This window comes from Priapulus caudatus, unplaced genomic scaffold, assembly GCF_000485595.1.
Source record: "Priapulus caudatus unplaced genomic scaffold, Priapulus_caudatus-5.0.1 Scaffold411, whole genome shotgun sequence".
Classification (NCBI taxonomy): domain Eukaryota; kingdom Metazoa; phylum Priapulida; class Priapulimorpha; order Priapulimorphida; family Priapulidae; genus Priapulus; species Priapulus caudatus.
The window spans coordinates 9,528-27,606 of NW_014577472.1; the positions used below are offsets into that span (position 1 = coordinate 9,528).

Sequence of the window (18,079 nt, forward strand, 5' to 3'; positions counted from 1 at the left end):
GCGGCGGCGTTTCTGTTATGTGGGCGACCGAGTCCACCAGATAAGATAATGTGGGCCTGCCGCAATAATTACGTGGCAGCCGCCAGATAAAAAAAAATCCACCTTGGCACCAACGGGCTTCCGTAAATTACCAACGTACCTACCCGTTTACTTTCCTGCCATATTGCAAACTGAGAACAACAGTGTATAAAAACGTAAATAAACAGTAGTTCTTCAAAAATTGCCGAGTTTCAAAGCCGGCAAAGTTTCCCCCGTCAACCACAGGTGTCGCTAGTCAATTATCAAGGAATATGGAAGATATTGATAAATGAACCAGAGGGCAGAAGCATGGCTGATTTCAAATTTGCTCAGAGAATCAGCTGCAGCGAATTTGCGAAACTGTTGATGTAGTAATACTGCAAAGCTCCAATGTCCAACATGCATTAAACTAGGAATCCCAGGGTCATATTTCTGCTCACAGGTTCGTGTTAATGTATAGGTGCCGAAGTGTTCCAACGCACTGCATTACCGCTGCCTGCTCTCGCGGCGCGACTGTTGCACGCTTTAGCAGCGCTTGCACTAATATACGAGAGTGCAAGCGTGAATAGTAGAGAGTGAATATAGAGGAGTGCAAGCTCCTTCTAATATTAGTCCGCAAGCCGTGCAACAGTCACGCCGCCGAGAGCAATGCAAGCCGGTAAGTGCAGTGGTTGGAAACTATCGGCGTGTACGCCGTAGGTGAAAGAGAGTAGGCGCTGCTAGAATAGTATAGAAACATTAAGAAATTTTGTACTGAAAGTAGAAGTAGATTTCGTATTTAGTTCGCATTATACTTTATTGAAAGCTTCAAAGTGGCCCTGTGCAGGTACGGTCGGTAATAAGCGAACGTATATATATCCGCTTCATGTAGGCGTAGGCCGACTTCCTAGACTCGTTAGTGAGTAGGCTGATCTCTTTTTAAGAATAAATTTCGACTCGTTTAATCAATTGTCTTTAGTATACGAGACCGCCTAAGATATCTCCGACAATAATTCTAGTCGCCATAATAACCACTTTTATATTTCTGGTGAGGTTATATTGGACAGAAACGGGGTTCATTGAAAAATTTCGTGGAGAATCGCAATGACAGAGAAGTCAGTGCTGCTGAGCATGAGCCCGTACGCCGCTAATTGGCAGCGAAACAAAAACGCCTACCGTTCCTTCTACATGGCTTGACCGTTCTACTGTCAGTACTGGGAAATGTGTATGACATTTTACTTCAATCGTTATTCAACGATTCTTAAAGAGATTGTTTGTTTAAATAAACACGCGGCTTCGTTAACTTTCCTAAATTACATCGCATTTACAAACAACACGATCAGACCCAATGCTCACAGCGAGTCTATCAGTTATCCAGGCCTCCTGCGCGCGGCACCGATAACAAGCTTTACAAGCGGAGAACAGGGGCTATGTACAGAGACGGTCTGTATTTGGTCTAGATGTGTTTGTAAAATGGCGAATCGTAATTAGAAGAGTCTAGTAACGAAGGCGGTGTGATAAAAACAAGTCTTTTTAGAAAGTTGAATAACGATTGAAGTTGAATTGTAAAAGCGACATATCAGTTAGCAAGGTAAAGCCATGTAAGAAGAGGAAACGGTAAAAGGTTTTTTTCTCTCAAGCCCAAGTAGCGGCGTACGAGGCCGATTCTCAGCGCACTGCATTTTGCATCGAGTCTCAACGAAATAGTCAATGAATGCCGCCGTCTGTCCGAATATACACCGCTCCACCAAAAATAAAAAAGGTATATGGGACAGAATTATTCGGTCATAGTGTCTCCTAGACTGCGTTAGATGGAGTAGAGCAGACCTCGCCCTAGACTCGTTAGTGATGTAGGCGGACTCCCCTAGACTGTAAGTGCAGAGTAGGCGAGGTACGGTCCGGCATAATCGATAGTACCAGGTTACGTTCGCGAATATAATCGAAACCGTACCAGTTAACTCTCTATAGTACGCGCTGGGACATAGAGATCGCCTCTCAGCTAAATCCTAATGTATGCTTATATTTGTCAGTATTTGTTCAGTTATGTATGCAATGTACTAATGACAATGTGTACTATTAGTATTACTTAATTATTTATACTAGTGCACGAAGGGTCGTTGTCGTATCAGGTACTACATCCTATGTAACTTTTTCGAGTAGTTCTTGATTGAGGTTTTAGTATTATGTTTAATATTTTTATATGAGGTATGTTTAGGGTCTATGCGGTAGCACTTCTGTAGGTACAATGACAACTTATGTAGTATACCATATAGTATATTTGACTCGGTGCATTATGAATGTAGTAAGCGTGATACGACAACGACCCTTTCAGCATTACTAGTGTCAGTATATGTAACACGTAACAGTGTAATGTAAGTTATGACTTGTCAAAATAGGGTAATGATGCCTGGCTGCTGGTGATCGAGTATTTAATGCATTTTACGATTTAATACAATGTTAATGATATTGAAGGATTATTGTGCATTATTAATGTTCAATAATTTACTTCGGAGTGGCTGGAGGTACGGTAGCCGTCGTTTGTTGAAGCCCCTTTTTGGCGTTTGTTTGAGGGCTGAGGCAAATATATTTGCAATCTTGTGATGTAAAGTTTACAATAATGTTCATTTTCATACCTAATCCGAGTGTTTCTACTTCTAGCTCATCAAAACTCAAATCGTGAATTTATTTCCCAAGGCATTATTTCGAAATCTACCGCCATCCGCCGCCATCTTTGTCTCGTTAAGTATGAAAGCGAATGGACTGCCGTACCTCCAGCCTTGTAACGGCTGCCGTACCTCCAGTCACTGCCAATTTAGTTGGATTTAAACACTGACACTGTCACTGTCACTGATGAGTGATGGTGATAGTGATTACTAATCAGTGGTATCTCACTACTAGTGTCTGTACAGTGTAACTGTGTACTCTCATGTACTACTACATAATATGTACAGTAACTTTTAATATAGCAGATATAAGTCTATAAGGTCACCATGCACCTTTACACTTCACACAGGATTGTTTTAAAAAAAGCTGGAGCACACACAAGCAGCAGCACAAGAAAGCAAGTGAGTATGGACATTGACATTTTATGTTGAAAATGTTAGAATTACCGAGATTGACAGTATACATATATATGTTCATGATACACATATTTTTATTTTATATATACAATATGTACAATATATTGTATTTCAGAAGGAGCATCAATATATGATCCTTGGCCAGACTTCACATTTAGTGGAAAGCTGAGACCATGGCCCGTAGTAAGTAGACCTTTGGATTATTCCAATATGTTTTTGTAATCATGTAGTTATTTATATTGGAATTATGTGTTTTTGATCCCAGTACTAATGCTTACTATGATAACTGTGTTAACAACTACAATGATTATTTCAACTATTACATCTTTGTCTTGCTATATACCTTTGTTTTTCTTTATTCAGACACCAAAGAGGGCAGTGCCAGATAATATAACACGTCCAGACTATGCTAACGATTCAAAAGGTGTGCAGTGTTGATGTATTTATAGAAATTTATACCTGTCATCTGTTGATGATGTGTAACAATTCGTAGCCTTTAGAACTACAGCGAATGTAAATTTAAGAAAGAAATTTAATTATTGTACGAAAAAAATGAAAAACAACGCATATCTTTTGTATTAAAAGGCCAAATAGGATAACCAACCGCTCTGCGAATGCATATTTGTATTTAGGAACGCCACATAGTGAATTGGCAGCCAGGGGAACCTCACAGATACTCGTGCTATCTGATGAGGACCAGGAGAGTCTGCGAGTAGCTTGTAAGGTGAGATAGGCGTCTTCTTTTGGTTAACAGGCAACGTAGTCACTAAAGAAGAACTAAAAGTAAAGGAAAGCTGCTCATAACACACCCTAATGTAAATTCAAAAGTAACTCTTAACATTTACAAGTGTCGAATGTAAACGTTGTACAGATACGTTGTGTCGACATCTGCCGTAACGCTCCTTCACATGTACTGACCAGCAGAGAATTGGTGTAAAGGTTCTTGGCTGCGGTAGTTGCTAATTGCGTTAACTCTGAGATTTCAGCTTGGCCGGGAAGTGCTAGACATAGGGGCTGAGGCTGTCGCTGTCGGCGTGACAACAGATGAAATCGACAGGCTAATACATGAGGTGATTATATAAAATTCAGGTGTAAATGGTCGATGAGTGACTCTGCTGGTAATTACATCAGATTCATCTCTGATGAATATTCTTTAAGTTCTGCAGAATGTTGTGAATCATGTGCTCTATGTAATGCCGATCAGTGTTAATGGTAGTCTTTCTCAAGCTAAGTCAAGAGTACCGTAGTATTGCAATAACATGATAACACTGTGCAGGGATGCAGGTCTCGACATATGCATTTGGTACTTCTGACAGGAGAGAGAAATTTGATTGTGTAATTTTACATGTGAAGTCTGCATTCATGCTAAAAAGCAGTCGTGCACGGAGTGACGACTTCTAGAATTGCATCATGTATTCTTCCAGGCGACTATCGATAGAGATTGCTATCCATCTCCACTTAACTATTATAGGTTCCCAAAGTCCTGCTGCACGTGAGTACATACCCTGCAAAAAATCCTTGACTTTACGTGGTTTCAGTTGTAACAATGGTTAGCTCTTAGCGATAATGGTTAGCTGTCATTATTCAGCGATAAATGTTTAATTGTTCTGATCATGCATGCTTGCAGTGGTACTTCTGAGCACAAGACTGAAGGATGCATTCGCTCCTCTGTAACAGGGAATTCCTAAATAAAATAAAATAAAATGAAAGAGTGAGCCCTCTTTTCATGGTGGACCTGCATCTTGCATGCATCCATGAATTGATATATGGATTCTTTTTAGGTCTGTTAATGAAGTCATTTGCCACGGGATTCCTGACAAGCGGCCTTTAACCGATGGTGACATAGTTAACAGTGAGTGGCAACTTCATATATTTTCTCCTTACAAACAGAGTAACCATGTAGTGCTCATTCAATAATGAGTAATGGGCATTTACATCGTGCATTAGATACACATGTGTTCCAGTTATATGCTTTAAAATCATTTTAATTTCAAGATAAATCGTAAATATTTATTAATGCAAGAGTTTTCGGGAAAATTTAGATTTCACTTCAAAATCAAAAGATTTTACTCGATAAAACGAAGTCATTGGACGACGCCGTCCCGACGGCCAAAATTACACATCCGTTCTCGTCATTGGCATCTCTGCTTCATTGGCAGTCGACGTGACCGTTTACCACCGCGGTTTCCATGGCGACCTAAACGAGACGTTACTTGTCGGTAACGTCGACGACGTGACGAAGAAGCTCGTCGGTGTCACATGGGACTGCCTCGACTACGCGATGCAAGCAGGTAGGTGGCGAGCACGCAGCGCATATGCGCACTGCGTCTTACTTGATGATTCACCCGTGTGCACGAGTGAGATATCCATACTTGCCTTAAATATTGTTGCTATGTCAGTCATGCCCAACATATTCGTAGCCAAGCCACAATTAAAAAAATCTTTGTCTGCCCTCACCCGACCCAGGCTCAATAAAAGTTTGGGTAGGTAGGCTTTTTTTCTTTTTTTGAGGGGGGTCTTTTTACAAATTCAGCATGATTTCTACATGCTCGGGTGTACTTGTGTGGATATACCTGTTATGTTGAATGTTTGTTTTGCTTGGTACATAACGTATTGCCTACAGATTTATATAATGTGCACTGATACAATTTGTAAAAAAAAAAGGAAAAAGATCGATAAAAGTTTTTGAGTCGGCCCTTTTTTGGCGGGTCAGTCGGGTGAGGGCAAACAAACAATCTTTTTATTATGGCCCCATTATTTTTGTTTCATCGCGTCGCAGATTGGCTATAACCGCCGGTCGATTACTCAAGGTGGCTAGGTTGGCGTTACTCCGAGCGACGCCATTCGTAATTTGTGGATGATTTCACGATCTTTGCTACCGACTTGGCTGTAGTTCGTGGCTGGACGCTGGGCTGCCCGCCCGCATACACCTGAATCACGAGTCGTGCATGTGCGTGTTTCAGTGAAACCAGGCATGCGGTACCGAGACATTGGAGCCATCATACAGAAGCATGCGCAGGCCAACGGATTCTCCGTTGTGCGCAGCTACTGCGGACATGGCATCCACAGGTAAGCATGCATGTGGTGCCCCCTCGCAAGCACCTCCTGGGCCATGCAAGATGGCGACTGCACCCTTTGTGAATAATCGGATGATAGGAACTAAGATACATCTCTGGGGAGGTGGGTGGGGCATTGCGGCGTGAGAAGAATGAACTGTGTTCGCTCGCTAGACGAAATCGAAACGCTGTCATCGTGCCTCGCAATTTGAATTGAGTTTGCAGATTTCGTTGGTATTTGCTGTGGAGTTGCATTTTCTAGTTCAAACTATTTTGTGTTTCCGTCTTTCAGGCTGTTCCACACGGCACCGAATGTACCTCATTATGCCAGTAAGTACAGCCCTCTACTGTCTACAAATTCGTTGTTTTAATATTTTTCTTGTAGTAAAAGTTTTAGTAGGCAGTGCTTTTCATGTAACAGTATTGCTGGTACAATTGATTTTCTCTGTTGAACTTGCTTCATCTTTGAAACATTCTGTGCAGTATAGAGTTGAAAGGATTTCACGTTATGTTAAGCTTATTGAAACCCTCACAGTGGCTTCACACGTTTCCAACACTTTACATTTCTAGAATAATTATTGTTCTTAGTTGAATTTGCTTCTACATCATAACGTTTTCCTATAGCATATAGTAGAAAAGATGAGTTAATTATGGAATATTAATATATAATGTTGTTTTGATGCAGAAAACAAGGCTGTAGGCGTTATGAAGGCTGGACACTCATTTACTATTGAACCAATGATTTCAGAAGGTATGTGTACTAGTACTTGTTTGCACAATGTTTTATGTTCCGTTTTGCATACTTTTTGGCACAGAGTGGTTTCTCTTTAACTCGTGACATGTTCAGGTTGCATGAATGTATTTCGACTCGTGCACAGGTGTGTGGCGGGACATGGTGTGGCCCGACAACTGGACAGCAGTGACTCAAGATGGCCGACGCTCAGCTCAATTCGAGCACACCTTACTTGTGACAGACACGGGTGTGGACATTCTCACTCAGCGCCCGGGAACAAGCCGGCCTCACTTCATGGACCAGCTAGGCTAGAAAATTATATTGGTTTGCGCATTAGGTTTGGATAGGAGTACTAGATTTAGGAATAATAGCTGAATCGTTGTAGATCGCCGTGCACTCATACGTGACATCTCTCATTTGCGATAGGTTCTCAATGTAGGATTTGTAACAATAATGTAGACATTTGAAAGCAGCCATGTGTCTAGGTTGCCACTGGGTGGCGCTGGCTTGTCAGCTGATAACTTATCATATAGTGTTTGAAAACTATTTAAAAGGGATTTTGACTTCTATTGTTTATATAACGACGGTCATTACTTCTAACTTTTTTTCTGTTTTACCTTCCAATATTTCTTAATTGCATCTGCACATCCGCCTTTGTTAACGTACCTTGAAGCTAATAATATAAACTGAGCCCACTGCTTTCAAAATCACATGAAAAATACAGGACAAGTGATACTTAGAATGTTATTTTAATGTTTTTGTAAAAAAGTGTTCAGTGAGAGACAAGTCGAATTAAACTCTGTTATCACATGCTTCATACTGCTGGGATGTTTGTGTCCAACAATATCTTGTGACTTGAGATTTTTAATAAAGTTTTGATGCTAGAGGTGAAATGATTATTCTGCACATATTCAGTGGTAGATTTCGATGTCGTCATGAACATGTCTATACAATATAGTATAGATATGTTTATGTTCATTTTAAGTTTATAATATTGTATATATAGATAAGTTCTCCTACAACTAGTCTAGATATGTTCATGATATTCTGTAGGCAAAAAATTTGTCACGAAAACGCAAAAGCTCCTTTATCCACCCATGACGGCACCGCAGTACTGCGAGAGAAGTAACGGACAGATCGAAACACATGCTGCAACATTATCCAGTTGTTCTTAATGATGTTCATATACCACTCGACTAACTACAGAACGTAATATCTACAATAACAATAACAATAGATCTATCATGCTGGGAGACGTGGAATGACGCTGTATAATCCTATTCCTGCTATTACAGACTAGTACGTGCACACAATTCTACCGATTAACTTCCAACATCTTGCAGCGATTGATAACACTGCTCGTCCCTCCACGGCAACATGTATTGCAGTCACGAAAACCCGCGCCTGCTGCAACTTTGTGCGTTCGGTGTCTAGGGGACCCAGCAGGCCCCGCGCCGCACCACGTCACGCGAACACGTTTGTGCATGAAAGTGAAGTCATCACATTTGTTACTTTATTTACAGATTAAACGTCTATTTATCACAGATCACTTTGGCGACGCCACGTGCGCCTCCGACGAGATTCACTCACTCCACCACGTGCCTTAACTCCCTTACCGCCACTGACTAATGCACTCATGTACTAGATTTAACTTCTGTTTTAAGTAACTTGGATGCAGCTTCGACATACAACTTTCTGTGCCCTCGGCAGACGTACATATTCACAGAATTCAAACGCAAGAGCTGATACCCCTGGGTTCCAATTATAATCCTTTTTTTAAATAATTATTAGTAAATATGATTCACTGTTGGAAGAATGATTGGGAAAGACGAGGAATCTATATGAAAGCATGGATCCATCACCATTCAGTTACACTCGCTATCCTCAGTCCCATTTATAAACAATTTTACAGTGCCCAATGTATATGATAATCACATTGTACATCGAAAATACATGTTGGTATGGAACCATCTGCTTTACATATTTACTGCATTATGAAACTGACATTCGATCATTTTAGACAAATTCAAATGATCATCGCAAGGTCACATGCTGCTGCAATACAAACGCAAAAAAAACGGCTAAAAACGATAAGGATCTCGCCGCTCCCCGGCGTCTCACGCGCCTCGCCGCTCCCGGGCGTCTCACACGTCTCGCCGCTCCCCGGCGTCTCACGCGCCTCACCGCTCCCCGGCTTCTCACGCGTGTCTCGGGTGCCTCACCGCTCCCCGGCTTCTCACGCATCTCACGCGTGTCTCGGGTGCCTCACCGCTCCCCGGCTTCTCACGCATGTCTCGGGCGCCTCACCGCTCCCCGGTGTCTCACGCGTTTTGCTGCTGCGGCGCGGGCGTCTGCACGTGATCGCCGCTCTGCTGCCGCATCATCTCAACGAGTGATGAGATGACCGACAGGTGGCGCTCCAGTTCCTCCGCGTGCTTGCACAGACGCAGCGTCAACGCGTGCGCCGAGGCACCCCCTAGCTGCTGCTGCGCTTGCACCGAGGCGCCCCATAGCTGCTGTTGCGCATCTGCCAAGGCATCCTCGCCTGCCTGCTGCGCCCCCCACGTGTACAGTGGCGCCGCCTTGTGCTCGGGGGACGCGCCCATGCCGTCGGCGGGGCGCCTGTCTCTTGCTTCGACGGTGTTGTTAAGTTTCGTGCAGCGTCGGTCGCTGTCAAGGTCCGGCGTTAGTTGCTTCATTAGCTCCGCCTGACATAACCTGCGCACGCAGAATATGATGATGATAATGATGATGTTGAAGAGGAAGATGACACGACCGGTCTCTGCATGCGTGCGGCTGCTGGTGACACACAACTAGGTAACAGTAAACGCTGTAGTTGTAACCGTACGGTAGCTGGTGATCTTGACACTGCTGTCACGAACGCTCCGAATCCCATTTACGAATTATTACGAATTATTTCGAAGCTCTTGTCACTCTCAGCCTAGCATCTAACTTGGCCTTTATTGTCCAAGAGAGTGGCAGTTAAATATCGCAACGTGCGTGAATGGAGCAGCGTTTACAGATGGCACAGCGTGTATAAATAGCAGAGCGTGTAATGAATGGGGCAGCGTTTACAGATGGCACAGCGTGTACAATTAGTAGAGCGTGTATGAATGGCACAGTATGTGGGAATGCTGCAGCTTGTATGAATGAAAGAGCATGTAGAAATGACAGAGCATGTATAAATGACAGAGCATGTATGAATGAAAGAGCATGTATAAATGACAGAGCATGTATGAATGGCGCAGCGTGTGGGAATACTGCAGCGTGTATGAATGACTGGGCATGTATAAATGTTGCAGCGTGTATGAATTGAACAGCATTTATAAACGGCATAGGTGAAGAACAGACACAGAGCGTGCATGAACAGTGTGTACGAACATTAGAGCATGTTGAATGCGCGTATGGAACAGCGGAGCTTGTATGAACAACGAAGCCATACATGAATGGTATGTATGAACGAAAGGCGCACAGTATGAACGGTGCATCGTGAACAACAGAGGCATGTTATGAACGACAGAGCATGTATGAACGACGGCTCCGGAGCACGTATGAACGATGGAGCATGTGTGCAACGCATGTATGAACAATAGAGTGCATGTGGCGAACAAGCGTCACCTCATGTTGATCATCGCGGCAGTCATGTTGCCAACAGACGATGCTCGCCTCGCTCGACGTGTGCTGCAGACGCGCCACGCAGCGCCTGTCCTCCATGAGGCAGCCTCAACGGACGCTGCGCAGCTCCCGCTCCTGTAACACCTGCTGCCTTCATGCTTTCCAGTCGCGCACACACCTGCAATAGTTAACGTAGCTGTTACGCATTGTAATAGAAGTCTAGTTATAACACCTGTAATAGTTAACTAGCTTGTAACGACTTTTAATAGGTGATCTAGCTATTACACCTGTAATAGGTGTGATCTAGCTGTTACACCTGTAATAGGTGATCTAGCTGTTACACCTGTAATAGGTAATGTAGATATTACACCTGTAATAGGGAACGTAGCTGTGAACACCTGTAATAGGTAACGTACTGTAACACTGTAATAGGTTAAAGCTAGATTTAAATACACCTGTAATAGGTAACCTAGCTGTAACACCTGTAATATGTAATGTAGCTGTTACACCTGTATTAGGTAACGTAGATATTACACCTGTAATAGGTAACGTAGCTGTTACACTGTATTAGGTAATGTAGATATTACACCTGTAATAAGTAACGTAGCTGTTACACCTGTAATGGTAACGTAGCTGTTACCCTTTAATAGGTAACCTAGCTGTAACACCTGTAATATGTAATGTAGCTGTTACAACCTGTATTAGGTAACGTAGATATTACACCTGTAATCGGTATGTAGCCTGGTGACACCTGTATAGGTAACGTAGCGTTACACCTTTAATAGGTAACCAGACATGATAGGTGCAGTGGTACCTGATGGAGTGTGAATGGCCATTTCTTGCATTTCCGCCTCTAGCTTATCCGCATAAGCCTGCTCCGGCGCTTAGTAGAGGAGGCGGCGCGTTGCTATGCCAACGGGCAATCGCCGATGTTCATCTTTCTCCTTGGACACAATAATCTGATGTACAAATTACACAGAAAATCTTACAAACTCGCGTAGTTTAATAACCGTTTGACACAGATTTATAGCTGATGACATGCACGATAATGCATTGCTGAACTAACGGTGATTAAAGATGGAATCTCCTGTAAAGATCTCTATCATGAACACACCCCATCTCTCAAACCTCATGTAGTATGGTAAGTAGAGATAATGTATCGACCGTGTGCATCATACATTCATGTATGCGGAGGTGTGCGTGTGCTGTGTGTGTACGTGTGAGTCTGCGTGCATGAGCTTGGTGTGTACATGCGCGAACATTTGTGCATGCGTGCACGGGTGCATACATACACGCGTCTCTACGCGTGCACAACGGAAGTGCCGACTCACTTGCCCCAACTCACTGTACTTACTGAATTCCAACCTCCTTGAGATCGTTTTCGGTGAGCGTGAGAAACAGCTGCAGGTCAATGTCCTGCTCCACGAGCACGCCGTGATACTTCGACAGCCCCACCTGTCTCAGAAACGCCTCAAGATCCTGCTGCTGCTGCTCCTGCTCCTGCTGCTGCCGATGCTCCTGCTGGTGGTGGTGCTGCTGCTGCTGCTGCCTCCTGCTGGTGGTGCGCTGCTGGCTGCTGCTGCTGCTGGTGGTTGATGATTGCGCTGTGCTCCTGCTGGTGGTTATGGCTGCTGCTGCTGCTGCTGCTGGGTGGTGGATGATGCTGCTGCTGCTCCTGCTGGTGGTGATGCTGCTGCTGCTCCTGCTGGTGGTGAGGCTGCTGCTGCTGCTGGTGGTGGTCATGCTGCTGCTGCTGGCGGTGACGCTGTTGCTGCTGTTGATGATGGTGGTGGTCCAGCTGTTGTTGTTGTTGCTGCTGCTGCTCCTGCCGACTCTCCTTATCGTCCGGTGGCACAGGTTCCTTGGCCAGCGTGGGCAACGTGGGTGCGGGTGACGGCGGTGTGGGCACATAACCCGTGAGATCGCGTGTTGTCTGTGAGGAAGGAACGTTGGTGTTAGCCCGCGTGTGCTGTGAAATTCCCAATGCGCTACGCATGTGGAAATGGTTACGATGATCGAAATGATGCGCGCAAATGGTCGCGGAAATCTGTTTTAAATGCGCACCAGTTTAGCAGGCGATTCTTGCTCGGATAGACTGTCACCGCTAGGTATGCCCACCGCGGCCGCAAATCCTCCGCTAGAACTCGAACTACTCTTTATCGTGACGGCGCCCGTCTGAAGAAATGCGCTGACACCATTTTCTCCATCCTCTGAAAGCAACAGAGGCAAGCACACAATCAGCTTCCCGGCGCAACGCCCTGTGTACGCCCACGGCTCAGGCAAAGTTGGTGAGAAACATCATGATATTACCCACAAATTATGGATGCCGTCAGTCATTATTTAGAAGGTTTGTGATCTATTAATCACAAGTGATCTACCCACCTGGGGTGATCAACAGGTAGCTCTAGTTAATAAGTGTTGCGATAGGACATTCTAAAAACAACTCTTGGTAACAAACTGCTACAAAGTCAACATTTTAGGGTGCACCACGTACGAACTGCACGAGCATAATTGACCTCGCATTAACATCTAAGGTGAGGCATGGTTATCTCTCTAGGACGGATAAGTCAGATTATGCATTACTCATGACAACCAAATGGCTGCTGTCATTCAACTGCTAAATACCAAGAGAACGTGTCGTCTCGCCGAAAGTACTAACTCAGCCATCGCTCGACAGATTCACCGCGAATTTCGGCACGCACCCTTGCCTCCATCGCCGGCGCTGTGTGGGAGTCTCCGCTCCGTGTACGCCTGACTCGCCGTGACGATCTGGTCATTCTGGAATGTGACGTAGTCGCTCGGTACAAATGTCGGCACCTGCAGCGGCTGCCCCGGTGACGGCCATGCACCCTGCTGCGCCGGCGCCCCCTTGTGTTGCCGTGACTTCTCTATCAGCTGCTGCACGGCCTCTGGTCCGTCCCGCACGCTGGGGCCTGCTGCAGGTTGAGGAAATCAGAATGGCGATTTACGAACGTGAATCGGAAATGCTTCGCTGCATGAATTCTTACGATGAACGCATGATACCAAAGGTGACACTTTATCGTGTGAATAATACTTAAAATTATCACTGGGTTAATGAAATTAAAGTGTCAATGACACTGTAGCTCACCTTGGGTGTGATAAAAGATCGTGGGAGGGGGGATATATAAAGCAAGAGTATATATGGGAGAACTCCCATTATATAGCATATCCCCCATTATATACTCTTGATAATGATATATGCATAAGTTTTGATGCGAAAGATTTCAGATCTGAAAGTCTGAAATCTTGACGAGAGATGCCGCTACGCCTAAATGATCGCCATTTTGGTTTTCGAATATCGCGCAAATAAAAACAATAAAATATTCCAGTCAAATTATTGTAACGAAGAATCTAAAACACAATATTACACGTATATAGGTATGATTGTAGAGTTGTTGACCAGTTGGACAAAATAAACGTAATAGAACGTTGTCATCTCTTCCATAGGAGTAACAACTGTTTTGGGACTATAGCCTTACACATTCACATACCAAAATTTAACAAAATCGAATGAATTTAGATGGGCATTTTCATTTTTGCCAAAAAGTGGGCGTGGCTCGAAAGTAGGTCGACTGACGTGCTCCAAAATAGGAAGTTCAAATCTCTCCCATAGGAGTAACAACTGTATTCAATTTTAATTAAACATGTGGGTCAAATGGTTCTTGAGTTATCGTTGACCGTAGACAGACACTGAAATGCATAGTGAAATTGCCAAAATCTACCTAATTTGCATAATTTTAAAAAAATATCAAAACCCGTGTGATATGTTTAGGGGCCAGTCCTTATTCATTCACATACTATAGAAATGAGCAAAATCCGTTGAACCCTGTGACTTATGGCCATTTCCATTTTTGCCAAAAAGAGGACGTGGCTCGAATGTAGGTCGACTGGCGTGCTCCAAAATAGGACGTTCAAACCTCTCCCATAGGAGTAACAACTAAATGCAATTTGAAACATGTGGGTCAAACGGTTCTTGAGTTATCGTTGACCGTATCCAAATGTTGATGGACGGACGGACGGACGGACGGACGTACGATGGACAACACCCCATGGCAATAGCTCATCTTGACGATGTCAAGGCGAGCTAAAAATTGGGATGGAATTAAGGTTTTAGTGATCACCAACCTTTTGATTTACTTTTCCCAGATCTAGGGCTGTGTCGTGGGGGCTTGTAGTGCTGCTGCAATCGGTAACCTTCTTCTGACGAGCTGAGATCGGCTGGACCACAGTGCAGCCCTTAACGACGTCCATAATAATAACACGGTTTTATTTAAGACGGTTGCCAAATAAATATTTCGATCACTGTAGAAGATAAACGAACACAGCTACAAACGTTTACGATATATATTATATATATATGTTGATATATATATATATATATCAGAAATATGTTTGTAGCCAAACGTGTCTGTTTTATTAAATTACTGAAATTAATGGTTTCAAATCATGTTACACTTGCCTATAGTGATTTGTGAGTTTAATACATGCATCTTTTAAATCTATTCAGTTGGTATGAGATGGCAGCAAGCTGTGTTTAAACAGGTTTTGTTTTGTATGAGTTTGGTTGAACAATGACCATATAAGTAACATGGCATACCAGTCTCGTTCCGCAATGGGGAGTTTCCGTGCTCATATCTATCAATAAGAGTGACCACCTTCGTGTGGTGGTTGAGCAGGGCCAGAGACCGCGCAGTGTCCCCAACAGTGGTTCTGGCGTTCACATCTACACCCTGGAAAAATTAATCACGCTATCTATACGTCCACGTCTACGTACATCTCTACGTCATACGTACACATTGTTATGTCAGCAGGGCAACTGCAGTGCCATCTGCAGCCCAATTTCAATAACAACTGAGAAAATATAGATAATTGCATTATGTATCATAACCCTGAATGCTTCAAATATAAAGACAGTCAGTCACAAGTTCGTAATCACAAATAATTCAATGTCACCACAAACTTTATATCTCAATGGCATTGAGTGATAAACTTGTTGATTCCCCACGGTGCATTGGTAGAGAATCTGCATCCCCTAGAGATGGTCCAGGGCTCCCGCTACACACGTTTCATAATCCCAAATGACTCGCAGAGGAACGAGTGGAATGAAAATTAGGGTGCCATGTGAGGCTATATAGCTAATGGGATCTCAGGGACAAAGAATGCTTTGTGATCAAGCTTACGTGTTGCAGGAAATACTGAACAATGATCTCGTGTCCCTCGAGCGCTGCCAGGATAAAGGGAGTCATCCCATGATGTGGCTCCCTGCATCACACAGAAGGGATCCATGTACGAATAACATACCAACAATACAGTTACGTACGTAGTCCCATAATTGCGAGTCTCAAGCCATGCCCTCACACATTCATGGGATATTCGCAACATTCACGTTGTAGACACAATGGAAATACATAAATTAGGAAGTTGACGACACATTATAACGAAAGTGATAACCATAATACATAATTGTGAACCAAATGTAACAATATCAATATAAGTAACACATGATATGTAATATTATCAACACATGTAGAATGAATATATCAATATACATATACGTTCATGGTAATATTAAACTCTACAAAGTAATATGTGTGCATACACTGCGTTAGCATCAATGGAGTTTTCAAGAAGGAACTTCACAAAGTTCTGATGACCCGAGCTTGTGGCATGAAACAATGCTGTCCGTCCCTTGCTGTCTCTAGCTTCTAAGATTGCTCCAAACTACAAAGAAAAAATGTCATTACATCTTGGCTTCAAGGAGGTTGCTATATATCATACACGTATATCTATACTATGGTATATTATCGGATGTAGAGACAAGTACTCCTCCCAAAGTATGAGCATAATACCCCCCAGCAATGTAAATCTTTGCACATACGACATGGGAACTCCTCACAGAGTATGATAACGGTCTGCAAGAATGCGGGTATCTGATCTGAGACTGGTAGTCCTCCCAGAGTGCAATAACACTTAGAAAGAACACAAGTCAATACATCGAGATGGGCACTCCTCCTACAGTACGATAATACTATGTGGTGATGCCAAAAACAGAAGAGAATGCACATGGACAAATTCTCCTCAGTGCAAAAGGAGATGGTCGAAAGCAATCTCTGCAGCATGCTTGTGAATGCGTAACAGCATCATTGATGCGGAACACGTACTGACCTGTAGTAGAAAGAATCCGACGCTCTCGTTGCCACAGCTCGCTGCCAGCATCAGTGGCGTACATCCACTGTTGTTCTTTAGATTGACGTCGACTCCTGCATCAAGCAGTAGGTTCACGACATTGTCATGTCCGATGTAACTGGCATACATCAGCGCCGTCCAGCCTCCCTTGTTCTTCCTGTTCAGGTTTGAATCAGATTCCTGCCTGAACGAAGCAATAAATCACGAATATATCAGCACCTAAGAGCCTCATCTGTCAATTCTATAATGAAATGCAGTGTGGAACAATAGATATGAACAAAATATATTTTCTTGTTTCTACACAGAGGTTTCTTCTGAAACTTTCCAGAACAATGTGTTGGATATACCACCTTTAGGCCTACCTATTTTTTTACCATCGAAGTATACTAATCGTTATTATTATACCTAGTAATATATGCATGCACTGCATCATAATTCCCTAGACTAGCAGCTGTGTGCAAGTCAAATGGAATTGGGTCAAAATTTTCCGTTTCCACGTAGCACGGTCCTTTCCAAACAGATAGGCTGCGTTCCAACAGCTCACTCTCACTTGCCTCATCCGAAGCTTCGTAAGGGTAGTCATTTAACATGGTCAGTTTAGATCCACCTATGTACATATAACATATTGATCAGTCAATGAGTCAATGTGAGTCATAACTTCACTCATAAACAATAATAAACTCACCATTTTCACTTTTCAGGGCTGTTAAGCCCGACCACAAAGTAAATAAGTGTGCTAGTCATGCTTTTTGTGTATATATATCCTTGGTAGTTATCCAATTTTATGAATTCAGAATTTATTGTAAAAATATGCTATGTATTGCAGCGTTTCTTCTACATAGGAGGCACTGCGGCGCACCACCGTTGTCATGCAAATTTAACAACGCCGTTGTCAAAATGTTCCTGTATTTACCCGCCGATGTCAAAATAGTGTCAATCAAAAAATAAATAGATCACCGCGTGCTTCTGACTATATACATGGAAAATCGTAATGAAATTCATAGCAACGTTTCTTTTTGCGTGCCAGCACACTCCTGTGTCATTCCAGATTGCAGCGTTTTCCTCGATTCCGGGAAAGTTTTGCTGTCGCTCGCTATCCCTCATACCAGCAGTGCCCACCCCTACAAATACAGCAATAAGCATGCCCACGCGACTGTAACAATCGGTGCATTCGCCCCCCCCCCCCCGTACTTCAATCAATGCCGCCCCAGCCAGCAAGCATGAGCCACGATGTGCACAGCCACGGACGTGGGTAACAGGGGTGTCGCGGGCTGCTTTTTTCGGTTTTTTACTTTTGCGTGAATGCATGAGAATGCGTAGGGCATGCGGGAGTGCGGGAGAATGGGAGATTCTCACGGCTGCGCATTTCGCGAGAGACTCACGCATCTGGA

At 43.5% G+C, this 18,079-nt stretch overlaps 3 protein-coding genes across 3 annotated transcripts in view; 1 reads left to right on the forward strand and 2 right to left on the reverse strand.

Annotated features, from left to right (window-relative positions):
• Window positions 1-388: 388 nt before the first annotated feature.
• On the forward strand, window positions 389-7,759 carry LOC106810109 (methionine aminopeptidase 1-like; the record flags this gene model as incomplete). Its single annotated transcript, XM_014813383.1, has 13 exons — window positions 389-460; window positions 3,011-3,062; window positions 3,193-3,260; window positions 3,441-3,501; window positions 3,710-3,801; window positions 4,064-4,147; window positions 4,502-4,569; window positions 4,859-4,929; window positions 5,237-5,368; window positions 6,041-6,146; window positions 6,426-6,463; window positions 6,819-6,884; window positions 7,012-7,759. Coding segments are annotated over 13 exons (1,077 nt in total), but the record flags the coding sequence as incomplete, so codon positions are not given.
• LOC106810125 lies at window positions 7,600-10,547 on the reverse strand. Its single transcript, XM_014813400.1, has 2 exons — window positions 10,485-10,547; window positions 7,600-9,584 (listed from the first exon to the last, which is right to left on the reverse strand). Exons 1-2 carry the CDS (start codon window positions 10,508-10,510, stop codon window positions 9,188-9,190), a joined length of 423 nt encoding a protein of 140 aa, XP_014668886.1. The 5' UTR covers window positions 10,511-10,547; the 3' UTR covers window positions 7,600-9,187.
• A 704-nt stretch (window positions 10,548-11,251) lies between these two features.
• LOC106810110 (ankyrin repeat and SAM domain-containing protein 3-like) overlaps window positions 11,252-18,079 on the reverse strand; it is a 25,785-nt gene continuing 18,957 nt past the window's right edge. Inside the window, 13 exon segments of the mRNA XM_014813385.1 lie at window positions 11,252-11,360; window positions 11,362-11,414; window positions 11,416-11,440; window positions 11,836-12,005; window positions 12,244-12,414; window positions 12,546-12,691; window positions 13,184-13,417; window positions 14,628-14,738; window positions 15,100-15,232; window positions 15,683-15,764; window positions 16,102-16,223; window positions 16,668-16,872; window positions 17,094-17,295. Coding sequence (XP_014668871.1) covers window positions 11,252-11,360; window positions 11,362-11,414; window positions 11,416-11,440; window positions 11,836-12,005; window positions 12,244-12,414; window positions 12,546-12,691; window positions 13,184-13,417; window positions 14,628-14,738; window positions 15,100-15,232; window positions 15,683-15,764; window positions 16,102-16,223; window positions 16,668-16,872; window positions 17,094-17,278 — 1,746 coding nt within the window. The 5' untranslated portion in view covers window positions 17,279-17,295.